This window comes from Scatophagus argus, chromosome 1, assembly GCF_020382885.2.
Source record: "Scatophagus argus isolate fScaArg1 chromosome 1, fScaArg1.pri, whole genome shotgun sequence".
Classification (NCBI taxonomy): Eukaryota; Metazoa; Chordata; class Actinopteri; family Scatophagidae; genus Scatophagus; species Scatophagus argus.
In genome coordinates this window covers 9,816,816-9,843,076 of record NC_058493.1, presented here as the reverse complement: position 1 = coordinate 9,843,076, position 26,261 = coordinate 9,816,816, and the positions used below count along the sequence as shown (strand labels likewise).

At 40.0% G+C, this 26,261-nt stretch overlaps 1 protein-coding gene across 1 annotated transcript in view; it reads left to right on the top strand.

Annotated features, from left to right (window-relative positions):
- Window positions 1-2,190, top strand: part of insyn1 (inhibitory synaptic factor 1) — a 40,845-nt gene extending 38,655 nt beyond the window's left edge. Inside the window, exon 2 of the mRNA XM_046375882.1 lies at window positions 1,142-2,190. Coding sequence (XP_046231838.1) covers window positions 1,142-1,963 — 822 coding nt within the window. The 3' untranslated portion in view covers window positions 1,964-2,190. The remainder of the gene's footprint in view (window positions 1-1,141) is intronic.
- Window positions 2,191-26,261: the final 24,071 nt, after the last annotated feature.

Below are 26,261 nucleotides of genomic sequence, written 5' to 3'. Positions count from 1 at the left end.
CCTTCCTCAACACAGTTTTGTGTACATCCATGTTTAATAGCTTGTGGTCTTATTCTTCCCAGCCTTCCTAGGCATATTGCAGCATGTACTCGTATCTTACCACATCCCGTGTGTCAGTGTAATATTGGGACACCATTGGTAGGACTGTGTGTCCCATCGCCAACATGCATGCACACATGCACGAAATGAAGTAATAGAGTGGTGGAACCACTGCTTAGTTGTGCTGCTTGTGATGCTAAAATCACATGAGAAAATCCCTGCGCTGTGTACTGTCTTCTAAACCACTTAAGATGGTCTTGGCTACAGCTGCTTAGTCCAGTGGTTCCCAACGTGGGGTCTGCGCCTGCCACAGAAGGTGTGCAAGGCTTTGTCTACTTTGAGGTTGTCAAATTTTTGCATGTAAGATAAAAAAAAAAAAAAAAAAAAAAACAACATATAAAACCTGTACATAAACCTAGTTTCAAAATAGGATATAGATATATTTTTTCTTCTCTTAAAAATAGTACACTAATAGCCACACCCCTGTGACCTCTAAACCACAGATTTGTGCTTGTTCTTGCAGTCAGAGCATCAGTGATTTATGAATGAAACAACATGGCTGAGAAGCGTTAAACTGCAGATGACTCATCAGTACCAAAAAAGTAAAATGTTCACAATTGCGATGCTAACATTACACATCAATTACATTGTGAATGTTTGCTAATTAGCACCAAACACAAAATTCTTTTTGAAGTGATTGCCTTTGGATTTGCACGTATTTGATAATAAACTACAGTACTTATTAAAACATGCTTGACACAAAATGGCAACTTAAGGGATTGCCAAAGTTAATACAATTATTCCTGAGAGGAACATGAATGTGTGCATCACATTTCATGGGAATTTATCCAACAGCTGTCAAGACCTTTCACTCAAAACTACAAATGTCAACCTCAAATTGGCACTACAAGCCAACTGGCGCCACCGCAATCCCTTTAATACTGCATATATTCTGTAGTCTGGTCCAAAGTGATGGACCATCCATAGACCTATGCTGCTAAAAAACATCAGAGTATTAATTCAAGCTCTTTCTGGTCCCCTCTTGGCCTAAAATTTGCATCTCTTTAATTCTCTGTCTTGTGCTCTCACTTTTCCATTACAGGTGGTGGGTCAGATTGATAAACTAACGTCCGACTTTGACTTTGACCTGGAGCCAGATGACTGGACGGTGGCCACAGCCAGCAGCACGTCCAGCAGCGAGCGGGGTTTGGGAGAGGCCTTCAGACTGGACTTCCTCAATGCAGATGTGCTTTCTGATAGTTGGGAGTTCTGCAGCTACCTGGAGGCAGCTGGTGCCGCCGCCCGCAGATCTGGTGAGCAACCAGGAGATCTGCGACCAGAGCTGGGTCGTGGGACCATCCCCACCCAGACGCAGACCCCCACCCCACCCCCCACCACTGCCTCGGTCTACTCTCAGATGAATGGCGGGCTCCCCATCCCTAATGGGCCCCGCATTATTACTCCAGATTCATCCAGCGAGGAGGCCAGCAGCTCCACGCACAGCCACAAGACTTCCCGTACCTCTGGCACAAGAGAAAGAGTTCGCTTCAGTGACAAAATTCTGTATCATGCACTGTGCTGTGATGATGATGAGGAGGAGGAGGAGCAAGAGGAATTACAGGAGGACAAGAGTGGCTGTGCTACACCAGATAGCGATAGTGAACCCAGTCTCCTGACAAGCTCAGTCACCCCCAAACGTTCTTCCTCTGAGCACTCACTCCTCCATAACTGTCTGGATCCTTCCTATGTCTCCTCACCAGTGAAGGGGATGACGGGAGCTCACACACTACCCAGGAAAGGTCTCTTAAACCCAGGCTGCCGCAAAAAACTGTTACGAAATAGCAGCACACAAACTGTCTCTGACAAGAGCACCCAAACTGTACTGCCCTATATTCCAACCAAACAGAAAACAAAGGACCACTGAGAAAGCCCTAAGTTTATCATAAATCTCATGAAGAGGACTGTGCATTATTTAATATTAAATACATAGCTCATAGATTAATACACAAATAAATTAATTACTAAATAAATAAATGGTATATGGGAAATCACTCGACTACCTAAAGTTATTCTGAGGCTCAGGGACAACACAATGAAATGAAGCAAAGCCGACCATTCAGATGAAAGTTTCTGGTGGACCAAAAGGTTAGTGCCTGTTCTAACATGAAAAGATACACTGAATGGATTCCCTGTCTGTAATTAGTTGAAACGATGACAGAGATTATAAAAGCAATCATTTTTACTAGAACATTTGAAGTATTCAAAGGTGAAAGTGAGGTATGAAGAGGTCATTTCCCCTCCTTGTACAATAGTACAAGGCTGAAAAAAAAAGAAAATGCTTGTTCCTATAATGTGGATACAAAACGCTGCACATTCTGTACTCTGATTCTGTATAAACATTGTCTTTTTCCATGTTCCAGTTATTTCAAATGTCAAGGGGATTGTTGCTTTCAGTGGGGTAATGTATCTAGATGCACATGTCAAGCCTCTTCCTCTCTTTGATGTCAACAAACAACTTTGAGCGAGGAGCCCCGAAAAAAAAAGAGAGCGATACAGAGAAAAGAAAAAAAAAACTACATACCTGCCCTTGATTTTATAAATAATGAGATCGCTTTTTGGTCTGCTGCAGAAGATGAAAGATTAGAGCAGCACACAAAAACATATATCTACTTTGACAATGTGCAAGTCCAGAAGTGACATTTGCATTTTGTGTTCTCTTGATTCATGCCTGGCTGCGACGTCATTAGGCCTAGGATCCAAGCTAAACAGCAGTCCACAAAAAAGTGCTAAAGGTTTTGTCTTGCTATTCAGTTGCCCAGCAGGGAATTGAACTCAGCAGAGCAGCATTTTATTCACAGGGCTAAAGCCAATAGCCATTCCTGATCAATATGTTAGAGGGAGGTTGCAGCGAGAGGTCTCTCTGTGCTGAGCCTGCATGCCACTCTCCTGGGATCTTTGAACAAAAACTCACAGTCAGACCTATTTACTTACACTGAGTGGAACAAAAATTAGAACTGTGGCCCTAAAGCACTGACATTTGAAAAAAAATGTGTGTCCAAGAGTGAGACCTCATGGTGGAAAGGGAGAGTGTGTTCCTGTTCAAAGATGTGTATATACACACACACACACACATATATATATATATATATATATATATATATATATATATATATATTTTTTTTACAGAGCAATAATCCTCCCTGGGGACCGGCTTTGTGAGCCTGCTCTCCTGGTCCCTTCAACCACACTTTCTAATGTTGTGTTTGCCAGTTTAAAAAGAAAAAAAGTAAAATGTCATAGTCTTAAAGAGGAAAAACATGGCTGACTCCTGTGAAATTGACCTTTGTGCCTCTGATCACCTAATATGGACTTTACCTTCCACAGTAGGCAGTGACGGTCACATACCGTAGAAAGATACTTTACTAATACACCTAATGCTTCCATGTAAAACAACAAACCTCTCATGTGATTCTTTTTCCTTTTAGTGGTACAAACAAGTCAATTTATCATTAAAATATTTCACTAAATTCATGAAGATCAGACAGTTTTAGTCTGCAGCAACAGTTTCAAATTATCTACAACTGGTCAAAGCAATACATTGGAACCAACAACCAGAATCCCAGAGAAATAAAGCATAAGAGAAATTTCTATTCACATAGCAGTTAAGATTTATACAATTTTGGAAAATTGATAAAAGCAATAATTGTTGTAAATTAGGTTCAAAATAAGCTTGGATACTATACAACTAATAAGAGACTAATTCTGCAGAGAACTACCCAAGTGATGTTCCTTTGCCAGCATTGGTACCCAGCGTCGGCTGTATTTCAGTGATTCTCTGCTTTGATGACAGTTTGGGATGTACCCAGTCTTCTACAACTGGGCACTGTAGATTATTAGGTGCTCCAGAGAAGCACATTCATAACAGCCCACCTCTTTGTTGTTGTTTATGTGTTCATGTATAACAGTTATTGCATAAAGCACTCTTTGGGGAATTACACTACGCTGTTCAGGCAGCATCACGCCTCAAGAGCTCAATATAAAGGAAGTAGAGCTACACTTTTACATCAGGCAGCTTGGTAGAACCCAAACAAGCACCAATTATCCTGAAGCTGATGTGGTATACATGCATACACTAGAGGTTATTTTGTGATTGTTTTTTCCTGGTTTTGTAACATTTTCCTTTTTTCTTGCTCTAACTCAGTTAATCCCAAGTACCTGTGAAGAGAGAGAGGCACTGAAGAGAGTTCAATGACCCACTCCCCAGAGCATTGGCTGCCATTTCTCTGCTAGATTAGGGACCAACAGGTCATCACAGCCATTAGCATAAACAAACAAAGCTATGCCGCCACACAGGCAAAGCTTCATTTACAGGAAAACAAACTAAGCCCTTATTATGATGCCTATACACTTACCAGACATTATAATGTGAGAGGGATCCCCCGCCCCCCCCTGCCCGCCTTTCCAGTCTAAAGATTTTAAAAGTCATATCTGCGATAAAATCACCTCTTCAAATATAGAGCTGTTTGGCACTGGTGCAGAATACATTATCATTGGGGACAGATTTGAGATATTTGGACAAAACATTAGCAACGTCTCTTTTGCCAACAGGCTCATTATTCATCTCTAATAGGGCAGAGCTTTGTCCTCAGTTCTCTGTAGGACAAGGATGGGAGGCGTCCAAAGGTTATGAAGTCCTGAGCACACTGATGCCAAATCATCTGACTACCAGGAAGATCATTTTGTGACACCACTGCATACAAAACAGATGTTGTGTGTTTGTGTCTGTGAGCATATATGCGTGCCTCTTGTCTGCGTGTTCGCTGCCTTTGTGCCTGCACATTGTGTGAGCAGATAAGGGATATTTTCTAAATCATGCAATGCTTCATGCTTAATTTCATAAGTCACTGTCACAGCAATTAATGGAGATCAATACAAATAGAGGCCACACGTCCCCCTGGAAGTCATTTGGCCAGACTTGTCCATAAGACAAGATTAGACAAAATGTCTTTTAGGAGGCTGCAAAGTAAGTCATGCCATCTGTGTTTTGACATCAGCTGTGGGCATGTATTAGCATCCCTGATCAATCCGCTAATCACAGCCAGCAGGGCGCTCTCTGTTGTGTGACTGACAAATAGTGTAGAGGAAAAAAGCACTTCGAAAATGGTGATAATGACATTAAAACACAGAAACACATGCCCCTGTCCCCTCCCATACCCACCCTTCTTATACAATTACCACATTTCACTCTCATGGCCCCTTGCCCCATCAGTGAGCAGAGGAAAACAGATGACGGATGACAGTTTTCTCTGCTGATTGGTAAGGGTCCATGAAGCGGAGAGCTCAATGCAGCTTCACTGATTACTATGGATTAGCTAACGGCCAGGGCTACCTAAGGTTGATTTGTTTCATCTTTGGGTCGCTACTAGAACAAACTATTTCTATTTCTCCTTCTCCTATCTGTAACTTTTGTAGTCATAATAATGCTGTTCAGCCACTGGATATCTTTTACTGAACTCACCAAGATGTAGGACAATAATTTAATATCTAAGTTTGAGTTAAAAACAAGCAGAAAATTCTGTGTCATTGAGCGAACAGTATCCAGATTGCGGTTTGAACTCTACCAAATGACAGGTTAAGAGCTCACTGCTCCTGATGAGACAAGGTCAGCTGCAGCGGAACAATGTGCTGAACTTCAGGTGCACTGCACGGCTGGCACAGAGTTACACAGTGTACCCCATGTCGAGGACACCGCCGGGTTTATGTGCACACAGACACCAGTCACAACTGTCCACAGAATCAACACTGTTTTGTGCCCTGAGCCAAACCCAAGACCATCTCCCGGCTTCTGGGGGATGGCCGGACAAGGCCACTCCAACCATCAGTCACCATTTGATTGGGCTGGAGGAGTGATTAATGAAGAGCCATGCAACAGCCGCAGATAAGATTAGACCTTTACAGGTGATGAAGGACAGGGCCTCTGGCTGTGAGTGGGGGGGCTGGGCGGTTCCTGGGACAAAACACTGCCTTCAGATGACTTGGTACACCGTAATTAAAGTTAATGAGAACCCTGTCACTTTCACATACACCATGGCATTGTGATTGAACAGTGTGTCAAGCAAAACAAAGAAAAGTAATGGGAGGCGATAATTATTCTTTGATAGGTCAAAGAGAGGGCGACCATATGGCCTTGATCAAATAAAGTTACCAAATTACTTTTAATGTTTGTACTGGACCTGGGTTGAAGAAACCTGCATTAATGCAGTTAAGATAAGAGACATAAAAAAGTACACACACTTTCTGTTCCTGGGACTTTAATGTGGAAAACTGTCCTTTAGTAAAAGTAAAACTAAATGTAAAAATGTACTCGCTCACTGACTTGAGGACAACTGCATTTAAGATTGACAGAAACCACAAACACGTTTTAGTTCAATCACAGTCAATGAGAAGCATATACAGAGGAAAGGGCCTAAAGCTAACGATGGATATAATTCATGATGCAGAGCACTTGAGAAAAGAAATCAGCACAACCAGGCTAAAGACAGGGAGATACCATTTTCGTCACATTATGTGACTGATAATTGGAATATCTCCCAATGTGAACTTAAAATGTGGCAGGACCGAGCAAGGCAAAGGAGTGCGTAATCATCGCTGAAGCAATTTATGAGATCGAATGAAAGACAGACAGAGAAAGAAATGATTGCAGCTGAAATACTACGAGTCCTCAAATTGAACCAACACAGAAATGTAACCTTGTTGCATACCACATTAAATTGCACACAAATGACATGTGTAATGACACGCTCAGTTGAGCGAGGAATACATCAAGAGACAACTGAATTGGTCCAGAAAAACACACAATCATGCGAAACACAACAGACTGCAAGTTCCTGGTGAGTCGTGAAAGGAAAGAATAAATCGGACAAAGCTGCTGATAAATTAATTTGTATTTGAAAGGTAGACTGTGGAATATAAATACACCTAAGTGCAGCTCTGCGAACATACATCTAATTCTGACAACACACAGTAGAAGTCATAGAAAAGTCAGCAGCAGTCTTTTCTGGAGAGCTCCAGTTTGGCAGCCTGTCAGCATTTCCATGGCGCTTAACACATAAAGGCCAAGAAGGCAGGGCATTGCTGACAGTTTAGTAAGACCAACAAGTAAGAGTTAAATGATGATAAGACAGGTGTAAAGTACAAGGCGAGTCCCCAAGTGCCCCTTATTTCACCTTACAAGAGGCTTTCCCCATTCCTCATATTTACTACTTTCTCTACATCATTTAGTCTCTCTCTCTCTCTCTCTCTTTATTTCTCCTTCTCTTGCCTTCAATGTCTCTCTCTCACATATGCACACTCTCCTTTATTCAGTCTTTCCTATGAGCTTGTCTCCTCTGGCTGTAATGAGCTCCCAATTCGAGCCCAGGAGGCTGTGACTGAGGTCTTCATCAAACACACAGCAATTCACAAGGTGCCAAGGACAGGTAAGAGTCACTCTTCTATGAAACAGCAGGGAGGGGAATAAGCTGGAGATCAGTTATGCCGCAGCACTGGATGATTGATTGTGTCATGGATTGGTTCCTGTCTTCGGCGCTTGTGGCAAAAATCCGACTGGACCTTCGGGGGGAAAAAGCTCTGATTGCAATAATTACTGCTATAGTCATTTTGGTCCCATTAATAGAGTTTGCTTGTGGTTCAACGGCTTCTTCCTTATTCTAACCATAAAGGGTCAGCAGACGGAGAAGGGTGCCCAAATATTATGTTACGCTGCTGTGCATTTCCAATACACTATAGAAGTGATCATTCTCAAATGACTGCAATTAGTCAAATGTCAGGCTCAGTTTGCACTCTCACGGTGGCCTGCTGACAAAGTAACTCACAGGTACGTCAAAAGATTAATAGCTGCGGGATTTCATTAAGTCAGGTGTTTGATGGAAACAGGAGGAATAAACACAAATTCATTTGAACTTTAGTGCTTTCTCTTAGGTGCAGTGCATGAAGGCACAGAGGACAACAATAAATCTGTCAACGCGCTCAGCCATACACATGTATCCATACAGCCACATGTATGTCACACATTACAGTCACAGCTGACAACAGCTCTTACTATTCTTATCGTGCTCTCTGATCTTGTCATTGCTGTTGTACTTATTGAACAAAAGATTATTTTCAGTGGATTAATGTGAGGAGTGATGGAAAACAACCTGAAAGGTGAAAACGGCTCAACTTGTCCTAATGCCTGAAATTATTAACGAAACAGCAATTATGACTTTATTTGGATAGAAGCTTTCATGCACAGATGCACCCCAAAGTTCTTTACAACAATGGATTAATAACAATGGACTGGACCCATAGACTGGAAGCAACATGACGCACTGTCAATTTATAAGAACGGAAAATATACTGCAATAATAATGTCCTACAAACATATCACACACAAACACATCAGTAAGACACTGGGATCAGGTCTCAGTCCCCAAACCCAGCCTACACATTAAATGGAAATACAAAAGTGGAAATGTTATTGTTAGAGCATCTGGTCATTACAATCTGATATTATTTATTCTCACAAACTATTAACTATTATCCATCTTCTCAGTAGATATTATTGCTACAGCTAACAAACTGCATCATTCCTCTCATGAAGGTAACTAAGCAGGGGTCATTGTGTGATATTATGTGTGTGTGTGTGTGTGTGTGTGTGTGTGTGTGTGTGTGTGTGTGTGGCATTACTGGATGGCTGCCAAGATACATCACAAACAAACATCACTGCTTTTCCTTTAAAATAATCCCAAGGCAGCAAAAGGCCTGTAATGTGGCTTGGATAAAAAGCAATCAGGCCTCAGTTTTAAATTATGGCATCTTGGCCTTGTCCAAGTGGTCAATCAATGCTCTCTTTTGCTTGTGTCCTCAGTGCATCAGCACAGGCTATAAAGCCTGGAAAGCACAGCCTTTAAATGGCTGTGTGGGCCCTTTGCTAGCTTCGTGTCTGGCAATCTGGCAAAGGTTTCTGGCACCCTCGGTGTCAGACCTGGACTTTAAGACCATGTAAAGTGTAAATCTTCCAGCTGACAGACTGATCTATGTTGTCTCCAGACTGGATTTATCTTCTTGCACAGAGCAGTAAGAAGCCAGCTGTAGCAACATGCAATTATCAGGGATAAAATATACATTACAGTAATCTTTTCATTGACATTAACATTGACTAACTCACAGTTCTTGAGTCTATATTATTTGTATGAGGAAAATTCTCATAGTATCAAAGTATTTATTGTGCAAATTACCAGCAGCAGTGCAAGGTACACCTGGGTGTTTTAATTTTTTAAATGTTACACACCTGCATGGGCTCCAAAAGTACACAACCATATACACATATCATGCCTATTTGCATTATTTGATCTTGCATTTTTTTAACCTGCAACATAGCCACTAGTAACCACACAGGCACAGTTTAGATCCTATTACGGCAATAATGCTAGTCAAGTATACAGTTACACCATCATCCACTGACTGATTGTAGATTGTGGCGTCCTATTTGTAGCAAGTCTTTTGTTCGGAAAAAAAACATTCTGGAGTCTCTATAGGTCATAGAGAGGAGGTTTTAAGAGCCAGATCTTTAAAACATGTGACTGACCATAATGGAGCCCCCAACACACCCACTGTCCATGTATGGCAAATGAATGCTCTTCAAGGGACAGTTCGACCCAAAATCAAAGAAAGCGCTATTTATGTATCTACGTGGTTTTCGAGTCTCATTCTTCAAACCGCATAAGAGAGGAGAGGACATCTTTACTAGTCAAAAGCATGTAGTGTAACTGATAACATTAATAGGGGCTGCATCAAAGTCCAAAGTCCAAAGTCCAGGTATTATGCATGTTGACTTACTGGCATGACCTAATAGGTGACTTAAACAGAATGGAGTCGTAATTTATATTATTAGCCACAGGTGCTTTTCCTGCATTGACAAGTCAAAATGTCTGCTGTGCAAAAGGGCAATTAGTTACACTGGGCAACAGAATATTTCCATGCACACTAAAATGTCACCAATCACAGTAAGAACAGCATGAGTGTAAAACCCTACAGCATCCCAGACCCCCAACATTCCAGTGCTGACTATGCTGTTCGGTGCATACCCTCTGCACTCATATAAACACACAAACTACACTTGGAATCGGAACCGTGTGGCATAACATAAAGCCTTTTTGTTTTACAATATTAATACAACTACCTAAAAATACAGAATTTATTTGCCATTACGTAAATGATAAGTGATTTATTGAGGTGACAGTCATACACAGCATCGTGTCTGATGCAGTCAATGGTCTATTTCTACTGCAATCAAAAACACAACACTTGGCACTGCCGGAGAAAATGTCAAATAATGAGCGTGGTCACTGCTTAGGTTTTACTTAATTTTAATGAGGGGAAGACACAATATGATACACACACGTGTCTTCGATCTGACCCTCTTTCACACACATTCTGACATTCTTCACTGATGCCATGGTTGTATAACTAGACATCTCTGTAGTCAGTTTTTTGACACAAATCTGTTGAGGGGAAAAAGAGCAGCACATGCATCAATAAATTATACGTCGCATTGACAAGAATGTTATCAAGCAGCAAGCGACAGCTGGATGGTCAGACCATTTCAGTCGTGTGGGATCAGAATATAAAGGGGTCCTGAGAGAGTTGATTGACAAAGATTCAAAATTCAAAATGCCTCAAGAATAACTTCTATTATCCATACTCACCAAGCTACATGGTATAGTGAGATCCATTGTATGAATCTCTGGCAAATGGATGAGGAGTGTGTGATTGTGCAGTGCTTTCAAAATGTTCATCACCACTAGGCCACAGATACAATCCACAGAATCTAAATTTCTTTGAGATAACTATAAGCCAATGAAAGGGAAGGCCATCAGAAAGATGATCCTGCATGTTTTAGTACGAATCTGAACCTCACTCACTAAAAACTTCAATGTGCAAACTCACACATATAGGCATTACAGACGTTCATCCATCCATCCATTTTCTATACCCCTTATCCGTCAGGGTCACGGGGGAGCTGGAGCCTATCCCAGCTGACTACGGGTGAGAGGCGGGGTACACCCTGGACTGGTTGCCTGTCAATCGCAGGGCCAACACACAAAGACAAACAACCACACACTCTCACACTCACACCTAGGGGCAATTTAGAGTAGCCAATTAACCTAATGTGCATGTTTTTGGTATTGTGGGAGGAAGCCGGAGTACCCGGAGAAAACTCACGCAGGCACAGGGAGAACATGCAAACTCCGCCGCCCCATTACAGACGTTCATAGTTGAATTCAATTCACAGATACAAGGCAATCTGACAAAAACCAACCAAGTGCTTCATCCCATTGAAGCACAGAAAAGAGAATGGTGGCTAACTGCAGCTGACTGTAAAGCAGTCATGTTCAGCAGACATTAGGGGCAAGAGTCAAGCAGAGACTCTGGCTAGTACAGTACAGTAAATATTGTACTGATGTGACGACATCTGAAGACAGCATTATCAACATTTTGAAATTTGCCAAATACATTAATTGATAGCATTGCCTCTTTGTATTGAAAAAGATTTTCAAAATCCACACCACAACAAGGATGGCGGAGCATGTAGCTTTGTGTCTGTGGACTTGTTTTACCTTTTTTGCTGCAGCCTAGTTGTCAATGACTGATGAAAGTGTTCACTTGAGTGATGAACGTAGACCAGATAGGTGTAACCCAACAAACCAAATCAACATTTCTCTGCAACAGAATACACTGTCCCCAAAGCAAAATGTATGTGCCATTTTTAGCATTTCACCACTCCTTACCATACAGATGGGTATTAGTAATGATACAGTATCTGTATTTAAGATCATTATGGATTTCAACTTTAAAGGTCATGCTTTCGGAAGAAACAGTCATGCAGTCATAAATCCTTTGTCTTCTAAGTTTCTTCTTTTTTTAAAAAAAAAAAAAACTACCTTACATTTTATAGAGGCAGCTGCTCATGTAGTTATTCATTCATTCATTCATTCATCCACCCAAAAAGAACTAGTGAGCTGAATAAAGGAGATCCCTTTCTCAGGCCATTACCAACTATTTCCCTGAGGTGCAAACCCCATCACACAGTGTTTTTAGAGACTGTGAGAAAGAGACTTGGCAGAGTAGAAGAATACATTTCTGCTTAATTAATCCCATTCCTTACTTTAGGTATTAAAAGGCAATGGTCTGTTTAACAACTTTCGGCGACACTAAACGGGTAATTAGTCAGAGCCTAATCATTTTTCATACATTTTATGGGTATGTCCAGGGCGGGATGTGCTCCCCGGAGGGTCATCCCACTAGCCACCTCACTTATTCCACACCCTTTTCACAGCTTCCTCCCTCCACACAGGATTAAGTCATTTCCTTCCTTCTCAGCCAGTTTGTCATTAAATGTGTCAAGCTCTGTGCTCAGATATCCACATCTTAGTAGTCTTTACCTCGAGATCCAACATGATAGCAATGGACACATACTTGCACTTCGTCAATGTTGGGTGGTGGTATAGTGTGATGTAGAAACCATTTTCTCCAATATAAAGAGGAAAAAGAAAACAGAATGAGAGTGGGAGCACAATCAACTGTGACACACTGACTAGCAGTCTGTGCCAGCTGTTGCAGGCAGCCAATCCCAAAGCTGAACACAGCGTTTGTGACATTTATTCAAATGGTTGGGAAATTAGAATCATTTAAATAGTGAGAGCCGCCCACTGTCCAGGTGTAAATATGAATTCAATAATGCTTTCTGTTCTCTAAATAAGCACAGCTGTTCAGACACACAGCCAGGATTCTGAATTCAAAACATGGTGCAGGAAATGTCATTCTTTTTTTTCTTTTTTTTGTGAGAGAGAATAGACTAAAATAGTCGAACACACCAGTAATAGCTTTTATCTTGCCCTGGTAATGAGCTTTAACCACCCACGGAAGCAGAGGCCAAAGATAAAATCAATTAAACAAAAGTGCACATCTTCACAGCCATCTCCAACAACGGTTTGAGAATTAAAATCAGCTTAGTACTCTATATTCATGAAAAAACATCTGTTTTACATGCCCAGACTGGACCTACAAAGATTAGATGGTGGTGGAAAGCAGTATGTGGATATTTGGCTGAACCAAACCGAGGAGTGGGTAATGGGGGCTTACAAGGCCGGCAACAATACCCACAGAACACTGGGGTCTCGTCCCGCTGCCAATGTTTCCACAGCAAGCTCAGGCTTTACCAAACCAGTTCACTGATGAAGGTTTATGAACAAGGTCTTTCTATCAGAGATAAATGAAAAATCATGTCAAGTGTGGGCATTGTTGTTGAATAAAAACACATCACTGACATATTTTCAAAGCAACTTTTAGTCACACAAATTTAACGAGTTTGCATGGTGTGCCCAGATCAGAGTTCTGTCATCAGCTACACTTTATGAAACTCTATTACACAAGGTGGGATGCTCCATATGTAATTCACCTCTGGCTGGAAGAAGTCAGCAAACATTGTCACATTTGTTAAATTTTCACGAGCTTTTTTACTGTCGGTAACCAAAACGCCCACAATCATTTCAACCAGGCCATTTCATTATGCCAACTATTGCAAAATCAATCTCAACATATCAATCAGCTTTAAACAAGCCAAAGCTTTAACCTAGATAGTGAGCTATTAACCCCTACAGCGCAGAGGTCATCTCTGAGCTGATCATATGCAGGCTAAGCCCCCCTCAAGCTCCTTACGCTGGTGCTAATGTTACATGTCTATGTGTCATCTGGAGTGACTACAGCAGTTACACTAAAATTTTTAACTCCTCACTGCTCTGCCTATTTCACACAATATATAAGTCAACCAGCGTTTCAATTTATCTGCAGCTCTCTATGACATTTGTCTACAAATCAGTGACCAGTAGTGTGGAGCAGTAAAAGCCACAGGTGGTATGACTACAAAAGCATCTATCACTCTGCGCTCATCATTAACCTTTAAACACCCAATACATCTTTTCTCATGGCAGATATTTTGACCTGTAGGAATAGCACAGGCGTAACTAACAACATTAATGACGGCTCTGTTAATTTAAAGGTGTGTGAGTTAGCCATGCCAGTGAGCACCAAGGCACTGTCCCCGGTACCACTAAATGAACAGAAAACATTACCTAATGTTACTAAACTCACCATGTTTGATAAGCCTATTTACAACAAAGATGTCATTAACATATTAGAGTCAACAAGGCTGTTTATAGACTTTTATCTATTTGGGCAACACAACATGACATGAACAACAGAATTACAGTCAAAATGTGATGTGACAAAAAATATATATATATATAAAAAAAAAGACTCAGGACAATTGCCTCAGCTAAAATTTGAATGTTAGAAAGAGGAACAGGGTGAGAGTAATCTGAGGTAGTCATGGTAACTGTGTATAGTTTGTACGTTTGAGATGCAAAAAAAAACGCTGATTCATTATTGAGAGGCTGGAGAATTTTAACATTTATCTCTCAGTGGCTGGTAGATGTTCACATTTTGAAAAGGTAATTTTTCACCCTGATAGTAAAACTACTTCATTTTCGGGTACCACAAGTTGTGCCTTTGTCTGAAGTCAAGAGTGCAAGCTCTGAAAGGACACAGCCTGACAAGGTGGGGCATTCACAGGACCTGAAGGACAAGCTGAACCTGCACCTTCTCCACAAATTAGAATCATCTACAGTACATCCATACTGATGTGATGTGTGTAATCCAATGGTGTGTTTGGGCCTGACACAACTTGAGTAACTGGTTCACCAGGAGGTTGTTCTCAAAAAAAAAAGTGTAAATACTGCAACAATTAATAATAATTTTACAATATGAGTTGTGAAATTTTACCCCAAAACATGATAAAGTAAAACAAACCAGGTTAAAAGTATTTATATATGAACAACATTCATCGGATTAACAACTTGCGCATGCTACTAAATGGTAAGGGTTATACTCTAAAAGTGCAGAAATGCTGAACCTGACCTGAGACCCAGTTTGAGGTGCAGTTTCAGCGCTGGTTGCAGCAGAAGCACAAAGAGCAGCTCAGACAGGCGGGCAAGCACAGTTGCAGTTTATAAGGCTGATCAGCAGCCTCATTAATAGGCTGTAATGATTTGCCTGCTATCAAACATGGCTGGAGTACTTTCATCTAAAACAGCACAGCTGATGCTTTTTCAATTTCTGACAAAAGCTCCACACCATCAGACATCACAGCACATGCTTAGGTTGCAGATCCATGTTCACAATGAGTGTTTGTCCTTATTGTTATGAAGAAATATGGCTCTGCTATGTCCTTTAATAAGGAGTTCTAAGGCCCATATCCATAATTCACAACATACTGTCAATTTTTCATTTTAATCATTATATGGAATTCATTGGTATAAAAATTCAAATATGCACCTCACATTAAGGCTGAACAGCTAGAGTCAACTGGCAAAGATGTAATGAAGGTTCAACTAGTGCAGAAATTATCCACGAAAACTGAGTATATATACTGCTAAAGCTACATGTGCTTATAAGTTTAAAGTGTCTCTTAAGTGAAGTGAGAATGTAAAGTGTTTTTTCCCTCCCATATGATTTATTTGATCGCAGCAGGAACCAAATTCATTTATTATTAATGGTTTTGGAAAAATGTCAGAGTCCCTGTCTGTTTATTGCTTTACAAGGATCCTGTGTTGTTGTTAATCCTCTTGCCTTTAATTAACATAACAAAATTATTAATGTCTTCTTTTTATCTTTATTATCGTGTCTTAAATCCCTTTAGCAGCTGAGAAGCATGCCTAATCGTGAGGAAATGGGTTGTGATATGTGTTATTTCAGCTTGTTTTCCAAGTTGCAGCTGCGGTTAAATAAACTAAACTGGAGCTCATATTTATCCAGCGTCTCAGGAAATTAGTCCTAACTGGCCCAAAATTCTCACAGTGACTCATATTTATTTGTGCTGTCAGAATTGTGAGTGAAATAATAAATTTATTGACACATCCCCCCTCAGGATGTAAGGCAGCTACTGAGCCATCCACTTCCAGCAGATTGATCCAAAAAACATGCGAAGTTTGAGTGATTTGGAAATATAAACAAATTAAATATTGGACACATTTTTCAGAAGTCAAAAACAGACAAATCAAAAGATCTGTAATGAGATTTTAAAGCTTAGAATAACAATGAGAAATGGAAAAAAAGAATTCTTCTAAAATACATTACATGCCTTAGTTTTAATGACACAAAAGAAGGCTGTGGTGACTAATTTTATCCAGAATAATTGCTGCACTTATAAGTGCTCCAAAAATTACACAATCTTCAATTTCAGACTTCATTACAAAAACCGAAATAATGAAAACATTAATAAGATATTAAAGAGTAGCACTGGTTTAACTTTAGAAACCATTTAAGATGAGATACAAATAAAATCATATTGTATTTCCCTATCAGTGTGCCACTAAGAGATGCTCTCAGAGATGCTGTGCTATTTTCAGTATGTAATCATCTGTCCTGCATCAAACTTAACTTCAGATCAGCCTGACACACTGGAAGCTACAAGAAAATATACAAGCCATCACTGATTGCACTGTATCATCATACTGTGATGTCAGTCACTCTCAGCAATAAGATAAAGGCTAAAACACCTACTGTCCTCTTCCGATGACCAGTATGTTTTTACATTAGTTAGAGACGCCCTTTTCTTCATCAGTTACTCCTATGTTATTATGTTTCAGTGTAGCCACATACACAGATGAATTGTTCCTATTAATATGTTTTTTTTTCTGTTTCATTAATCAGATAACTTAACTGAAGTATAAAATTCTGGTGTGTCTCATAACTAAAGTGATTGGTGAGATGGCAGCTTGCAAAAAATCTGTTAAATCAAATAGGAAGGGAAGGCACCAGCTCAGAAACAACATTTATTAGAAAAAAGCTGACACTTTGGAGCTTAGGAGGTAATATCACACACCCTATTTGTTCTAGGTACAAGCATCTCAATCCACTGATCTGGATCAATAAATTCAACAATCAACTCTCAGATATGATTGATTCAAAGTGAAAATCCATATCATCTTCGTTAAGATAGGTCTGTATTCTGAAATTCCTTTGACACGTATGTGTCAGTATTTTTGGTCCAAATATTCAGCCAAGAAAATGAAAATGAGGATATTTACTCCACTATGAACCACACTGAACTATCACCTTAAGATTGCATGCTTCTGCCAACCAAGAAGCAATTTACATACAGGTCTGTATATGTAATAAAGACAAATTAAGAAGAACAAGAGATAACGTTAGACACAAAAACAACAAGGCTACTGTAACACGTGGATTTGAAGGTTATCTTTACAGCGGGGAGGGGCTGACAGAAATGTGGCAAAAGTTAAAGGGGCCTCAGCCTGTTATCAGTATATGGATGAAGAGGAGATGAATACCCGTCGGTGAGAAACAATGTGCATGAGAGACTGAAATAAAGACATTGTGTGTGTGTGCGTGTGTGTGTGTGTGCATCAACATGTGTGACAAGTACAGAAACAAAGAGATGAGTATGTCTGTGAGAGATGAGATATGCGTCTTTCTGGAAAGATAAACTTAATATCCTGTAGTCTGTGATGCACTGCTATTTTCTAATCATGTATTTTGAGTGCATTCATGATTTGAAAACAGATAATCAGCGATCTTCAGTGTGAAACCCAAATCATGTTGGATTTTAAACCCCCTGTAATCTGAGCGAAGCTTTAAAAGTTGTCTTTCACAGTTTTTAGAATATGTGATATAGAAGCTAGGAACTATAATTTAGTTTTAAATAAATAAATAAATGCCTGAAAGTAAAACATCTATGACATTTTTTTATAAATTATGTTGACATTACAATTGCAAAGAAAATAGTTTGTTAGAAGAGAATAGCATGTTCCCAATTTCTAAATGAAAATTGTGCGCTAAGTTTTGAAAGTCTCAGCTGATCCTGTTGATTGCTGTGAATCCTCTGTGTGTGACGGCTGACCTGCAAGAGGTTCGGTGTGATATTTTAAATAATAAACTAATTAATCCCTCCATGAAGTGTGTTCACAAATCAATCATGTGTTAATAAATCATTAATGACCGTGAAAATGTTGTGTCAGAACAGTTTAATTTTTGATATGCTTTCACTTGTTTATATTTTCATACAGATACAGTAGCAAGCATAATTCAGCAAAGCAGCAACTACTTAACTGCTACTAACTTTAAGGCACATTATGATGTCTAAACTAAAAATGGGCTGTTTTGGATTTAGTTAAATTACACCTTCTGTATTTACGATATGTAATTAGAGCATCTTATACTGTATGTACTCATAAACACGGCACACACCTTAGCTAAAATATGGCTTAACAGTTTTTGTTTGTTGCTGGTACGATTAGCTCTTTACTTTTACTGTGACCAACCTAAGAAAACTTAGTTGCATTTGACAAATGTTAAACTGCAAATTTTGACAAACAAGCTTTGTAAAAGCAATTTGACAGAAGTTGGTTTGGAAGAAGTCTCACTAGCAGGGCTGCCCTAACTGTGTAGAGTGCGTTGTCATTGTTAAAGTAGTATTCTTAGTATCAAATTAATAGGATTAATATAACAACAGGCTGTTGCAGATGCTATACATATAGTTTAAGAACGTATTAATATTATAATTCATCCCAAGATCTTTCGAAAAGTTGAAAACGTTTGCATCTTTTAGATAAGAAGCATCACAGCCACCTTTAATCTGAATTCCAGCCACTGAAGCTGCCAAAAACACTTGGAAAGCAAAGTTTCATCAGCGCTCCAGAAATACAGCTTTATGCGTAAGCAGTCTTCATACAGCTTTGTAACCTGCATATATCATAGGGTTACAACCCAACTATAACTTCACACTGGGTCTATTCATCAGGTGCCCTGACGCCTAGTGTGATTTTCAGTGTCAGCACAATGTGTACAAAGCAGTAAATCAGATAGGCTTTATGTATGCGTGTTAGTGTGTGCGTGCGTGTGTGTATCTGAAGAGCACATTCACACTGTGGACCGAAAGGAGCTACCACTGACATTAAGTTGAAAGAGGGAATGTGATTACAACTGATTAAAAGCTGCTTTGTTGTTTCCTTCTCTTCTAAGCGTTAATGGTATTTGCTTAGAAAGAGAAAACCATCCTAAGTAAACAAATCAAAAGGTAATCAACCACATGAATTACAGCTGACATGTTTGTTTTGTGTGGGGTTTGGAACAGTAACACTATAAAATAAGTTTTGCTTTGATAAGCATATCCGAGAAATGTGAACATTTATTAGCCCTCCCATGTGATTAAGATTACCTTGTAAATAGATCACCAACATACATCCTGATTATGTGCACACACATGCAGGGGCACCACACCATCGACTGACTCCAACAAACGCGTTGTACAAGCGACATATTTTAGATGTTCTGACAACTGAAAGAAGAAAATGACAATTATCACATTAAAGCATCCATCCATCCATCCATTTTCTATACCGCTTATCCGTCAGGGTCGCGGGGGAGCTGGAGCCTATCCCAGCTGACTACGGGCGAGAGGCGGGGTACACCCTGGACTGGTCGCCAGTCAATCACAGGGCCAACACACAAAGACAAACAACCACACACTCTCACACTCACACCTAGGGGCAATTTAGAGTAGCCAATTAACCTAATGTGCATGTTTTTGGTATTGTGGGAGGAAGCCGGAGAACCCGGAGAAAACCCACGCAGGCACAGGGAGAACATGCAAACTCCACATAGAAGGGCCCAGACCGGGATTCGAGCCGCCCCACATTAAAGCATATTTTATCTAAAGGAATAATAAATAAATGTACCCAATTTAACATTAGAACCAAAACAAAATAAAATGTAATATATATACCATGAATCTTAGAGTGTTCTAGAAGTATGCAGGGATCTCATCCTGCAGAGCAAGGTTGTGGACAGACATTTTGCAGGGCACACGCTCAAGCAAAAAAATGGGAGCCCCTCACAATTATTTATAAAACCTAATTTTTCACACAATAGCACATAATGTACTAAAATGTCTACTTCAATACACGTACTGCATACCCATACTAGCTTGCTTGCTGTTAAGCTTAATGGTGGGTTCTTGCTTAAGTCAGGTTGGCTGTACTGAGATGTTTAAATTACAGTTTAAAGGAAAGAGCAGTGACAAATAATGCCAAGGCTTTGGGTAACTATTGTTACCTTGTTGTCTATAAAGGCAGGTGAGGGAGACATTGATGATGGTCTGCAGGGCGTTCAATTTGCACACCTACCTGTGGTGGCTGCAAGAAGATAAGTCTTACAAGGTGGTGATGGGGGCTCATGCAATCTTGCAGACTTAGAACCCAAATGCAGCTGTAGGGCATTACAACACTCTTGAGAACTGAAGCCATGGGTCTAATTTAAAATATTAAATTAGAAAAAGAAATGGAGAAAATGTCTCGCAAAAAGGGCACTTATCTAGTCAGAGACCAAACGGGCAGGTGCTCAAGCACCCCGAGGTCTATCTGTGCATGTGGCTGCTGCAGAGGCTTCAGACCAACATCAGATTAGAACCATGCCTGCCAGCAGTCCTTAACTGTGCTGCCCTCCCTCAGCTGTGTAAGGGTTGTCCTCAGCATCGTGACCTGAGGTCAAACATGACAGCTAAGCTAGGAATATTATTCAGTTAATAAAAAGGTTCCTCTTTTGGAAAACCAAAAACTGCTATGGATCTTCCCATGCATTAGGCACATGGCGGGGGAAACAACTGATTCATTACACAGGACTGCAGTTTTTGAGCTGTTGGCTCATTCCAGGCTTGGAGCGAGAGGTGTCAAATGAGAGCGGGCAGAATCTGGCAAATCACATCTGTTGCTTCCTTTTATAACTCCCACCTGGTAGTGTTTCCTCCCTGCAAAATTCATTGATGGGCTTGATTAATCACCAAAAAGCAAATCTGTCAATAATCTCGTACTGAAGAAGGCTAACCTGTAGTTTGATTTGGGGATTTCAAAAAATATGCTCTTCCTTAAGACTGCTGGTCCAATTGTTGTAGACCTGGGCATATTTTATGAGGTATGGCACTCCCCACTGCCCCTTAATGCAGTCTGACATGGTCAGATTGAGGCAATGTGCCACACAATGCACTGTTATCAGCCCAAGGAATGAGTTCTGGAGTCTCTTTCCAACTCCAGCTTTTCTTCACTGAAAGAATTCAAAATGATCACTAAAGCAATCTCATCAAATACCTAAAGAAAGGTAAAAGTAAATGAGACAACTACCAACCATTTCAAAGGCTCCATGACTTCAGAAAGAGGCTTTTTAGGTATGGTGCCATACAAAATTGCAGTGTCAATAGCCCACACTTCACCCAAATCCAGTAGTTTGGTTTTTTTACTACAGTTCTTCCCAATATAAAAAATTGACAGTCCAATTAATTTTAATTAGAATACAAACTTCACTATGTTACTGAATTGTGAGAAGTACTCTCACCTTATAACAAGAACCAGTAGCTTGGTGACAAAAGTGTCAGTGGGCTCATCAGCCATTAATTCCCACCCTGGGGATTTTTGCCAGCTCGGTTACCAGCCGGTCATACAGAATCTGATCGATGATCTCTAATATTTCATCAATGATGTGACTGCTTTTATATCTGGTGTTGGAACTGATCTTGCAGCAGAAATGTAATTAGGCTGGCTTGTCTGTCAGTAATTATGTGGAGATGTTCATTTTACAATCATGTAATCACATGGCTGCAGAATTTATATTCAAACCATCAAAACAAGCATATCCCCATTGCTCGTAAGCAAATAATGGGCTCATAGGTGCTTTTTTAATTTTTTTTGCTTGTAACAATCACATATTCATATATTTTGCAGCATTCTTAATAGTCTATGTCCATTTGCACACTATAACTGTGATCATCTCTATTGTTGGTCCTTTCCACCTCTTGTGCATTTTTTTCAGACCATACAAACTTACCACATCTCCCCAGTAACATGGATTGTCACTTTTTAACTGCCCATAATAATGAGCTGATATCTGCATTGTTTAACCTCCTCTCATGATTCTCCTCCACCCGAACTCGCCTTGTAAAGTAATTCTACAAGCCATATTTGCAAAGCTGAAATTATTAAACTAGACATGCTTGACACAAAATATCAGGACTGCCTGTCGTATTCTGTCGTATAAATTTTATGTTCTTAAGTTAAAGAATCAACTGAGCACCTTTATTTTATTGTGATCTAATATAAGCCATCTTTAATTCCTTAACTCAGACTGCACAGTAAGTAGTGCTAAGATATTTGATCGCACTGTTCTGATTGCATAAAAAGGTGTGTTATTCATTCTGTGACAGTTTTTCTGCAAAAAAGGAAAAGAAAAAGACAATATATAGAATCATAACCCCTGCATCATATACACATTGTCATATTTGATACACAGCCCTGTCAAGAACTGAAACAAAATTTAACAGAAGTGACCACCTCACAATTCTCTATGCAGAAGAACCCGTGACCAGCAATTGTTAATTGCCCTATAACGGAAAATGAGTCATTTTAATCAACAAAAGCACTGGGCTTGCAGTGCATTTGCAAAATTTTATCAACACATTAAGTGTTGATAACACACTCCTTACATTATTGCTATAATTATGCTTGGCTCTCTGATATATATTGTATGTTACTTTAATGTTATTTTATTATGGCCTTTTACTGAATTAACAGGCTTTAGAGTAGTTATAATGAAGTGCTTTGAAGCACACAGCCCTAATTGTGTTTCTGGGCATCTTAGCAGTTCTGTGTTGATGGAAATTAGTGATTTATTCAAATGTAAGTCTCAGCAGTACAGATGCTGAGATGCTGATCTGTCATTCTGACAAAGTCCTCCAAAGTTACTATATCAAAGTGGTAAAATAGACCAGGATATAACAGAAAGTCCAGCTCTACAAATATAGATTTGAATTATTATATTGAAAGACTCCTAACATCACTGTGTGCTTGAGCCTTTGATTATGTATTCAAATACCAGAGGAGTGAGAGGCACAGCATTGATTTTTGTAACACATAATGATACACGCATGGCTTACGATTCAGTTGAATATACAGAAAGTGTGTACTGGGACAATTACAATCCTCAGTCCAAATAGTCAGTTCTGTACAGACACAACAAACACTAAAACACGTGTGTTAACATACGGACACACACAGTGAGGGCAACAATATTCTCATATTGCAGTGCTCGGTAGCTTCATTTAACATTTACCCATGCACCATTGAGTGAAATTAGCCCACTTTAGGCCATAGCAACACAGTCAGTTCACTATAAAAGCTGCTTCCCAAGAAGTCAATAGAATGTATTGTATTACATGCCCGCAATGATGAGGGAGCAGTCCAAAGGGATAATACAGACTGAAATGCTGCATACCTTAGAGGGTTGCACTGGAATCTGCAGTATAATATGGGCAAGCAGAAAAATAACAGCCCCACTCTGTGGAGTGGAACAGGAGGATTCAGAGATCAAATAGATAAGCCACTTCAGACCTTTCCATTTCAGCGCATGATAGAGCTCACATCAAGCAAATTCTTGCTTGGCACATCATCCCTTCCCTATTTGATCTCTGCTACTGGTGCTTAGAGTACAAGGCTTGACTGTGTTAGAAGATTGTGATCCAAACTGAAGCTTAATTAAATTCTTAATTATTCAATTGACCCAGCAGCTGGTGATCAGTGGAAATGAAGCATGAAGAGGGTGTTTTATTAAAACCCGTAATGTTAAATTATATAAGCAATGTCAACTCAAATGTGCATTAGTCGGCTTCTGCTTGATGCTAATTAGAACAGGAACTAAGTACACATCTTATTAAAAATCACAGTTAGTGCCGACATCTCTCGCTTGCACGGTGAGTAAACTCCGCCGCTGATGTCACTAAATAAACAGATGTACTAACGACTGGAATGAAATTACAGACGGGACTATTTCTGGCTGAGATCCAGGATAAACGGAGAAAAAAATGATTAAACCAGCCTTTCATGGCGGCTCTCCCACACACTTCACCCTTTGTTCAGAGCATCACTAACTGCTTACGGCACCTGAGCTGCACCGCCACTGAGAGCACGGCACACAAGGAGGAAACACTTAAGTAGTTATTTACTTCTCTTCAAGGTCTTCATCGTGCATCATACTTTTTCCCGGTGTCCCAGTGTGGCGGCTCCATTTCTGTTTGTCAACACATATTTTCTAGTAGACTGGGAGCTGCGGAGGGGAAAAAAAATGATTACAGAATCCCAAGTTGTGCCTTCACAGTAAAGACAGCATTTTGATTTCCCTGTATCGTCTCACAGCAGAGCTAACGTGCAGAATGGCACGAGAGGCCAAAGGCATTCTTCTGCTGTCAAATGAAAACTTTTATCTCTTAATTCTTCCAGGACTTAAACTCTTAGGCTCTAAATGCAGTGGTAACAGTCACCCCACTCCCAGCTTAGTTTATTCTATGATTTCTCCTCAGTTCGCGGGATTTATAACACTTCTCACTTTTGTACTGAGCTTTTGAAGGCTTTTGATATTAGAGAATCATCCGCCTACTCACTTTAGTAAACAGTCAAAATATTGCTCTTCCAGGTTTTCTTGATACATGTTTACAAGTGTAAAATGGATTCAAAGAGGGCTTTGATTCCTGCAGTGATATCCCCCCTGCTTAGTGGCATGAGGGTTTGCAAAGTGACTGTCTCATGGGGGCCTGAGCTTTGATAAAGGCCAGACGTTCAGACGTTTCCTTTGAACACACATCAGCACAACCTCGGGGGATGGGGGGTGGAGGGTTGTCCCTCTGGAATCTTGCTGCTTATTATTCTGTCTGATTGGACACCACTGTGGCACAGAGGTCCAGTGAGTGGCACATTTTCTTGTATCATCAACCATAATTATCATCCCACCAACCCAGTGAGGAGAGATGAGCAGGTTCAGGTATCGTGCAGCAAGTCATACATTTAGAAAGCACAATGTCCTTTCTTAGTGTTCTGAACTCCAACTCCAACTCATCAAGAGACTGTTGCTCACTTTGATGTGTTTTCAATCAAAACACTTGTAATTATCTTGTTTGTGAAGCATTACAGGTTTTTATCTTGAAAGAGCCATTTGATCATCCTAAATCTTTGATATTGAAGGCCTGCATGCCAGTAAAAACATGCAACAATGATACAAAGAATGCAATACTATCTGGAACATTGCCTTTGGAAATGTATATCATTAAATTTATATTTAAAGTCATAAGCTTTCTTCAAACCCTTCTTTTAAGGAGCCTGCAGGATATTTAAACTTAGTGCTTCTATAAGAAGCTCAGTCTGTTGCCCGCTTTTAGTATTAAATTTCCTGTGTTTTAGGTATTGATATTTGGAAAACACACATCCAGCATTACAGAAAGGTCATCAGCCTGCACACTTCTTCAACCTTGGCTGCCCAGTAATATTTCCAAGCCCTCGCTGAGTGACAACAGATGGACCAAATCAAAATGGTAGGACATGAAGGAAATACATTTGAGTCGTAGGTGCTGACAGAACTGGGTCTGAGTCAGACAAGCTCCAATGTAGTAGGAGCCATGTTCAACATATGTGCTGCTATTTCGGGGGTACCAGAAGGGTGCATTTGTCATGATCCACATGGCCCAATATCCTGCAAACAGACTGGGATCTCAGAGACCTGCTGACATTTGATGGGACACCTGAGAGCAACCAAGTGCCACAAATTCTCTGGCATTCTGACAGAAGAAATCACATGAAATCACAAAGGCTTGTCTGAGACATTTCTATACTTCTCTCTAATTATATTTGATTACCTCCCCATGCAAATGTTAGGTGGGAAAAAGTTTCTGTCATCAAACCATAGGTGATTGTAATCAAACAAAAGCGGCAGTCAGTAATTGGTGTTGACTGAACTGCCTTGAATTGGTTAGAAATGTGTGAAATGTCAGGTGAACGCTATCAGCTATGTGTTTGTACAAGTATTGATTTAATCATGCCAAGTACTCAAAGACAATACTTAGATTTAGTGTGCAAATCAGTGACATCAGTGGGCTTTCATTAACACTAAGCTGAATGAGTTAAATTAAGGGCATATTACAGCAGCCACAATTAATCAGTTAGTTGATCTTAAGTTCTACTACAAATATTTTGATAGTAGATCAAATTATTGGGCTGTTTTTCAGAGGTTCGGCT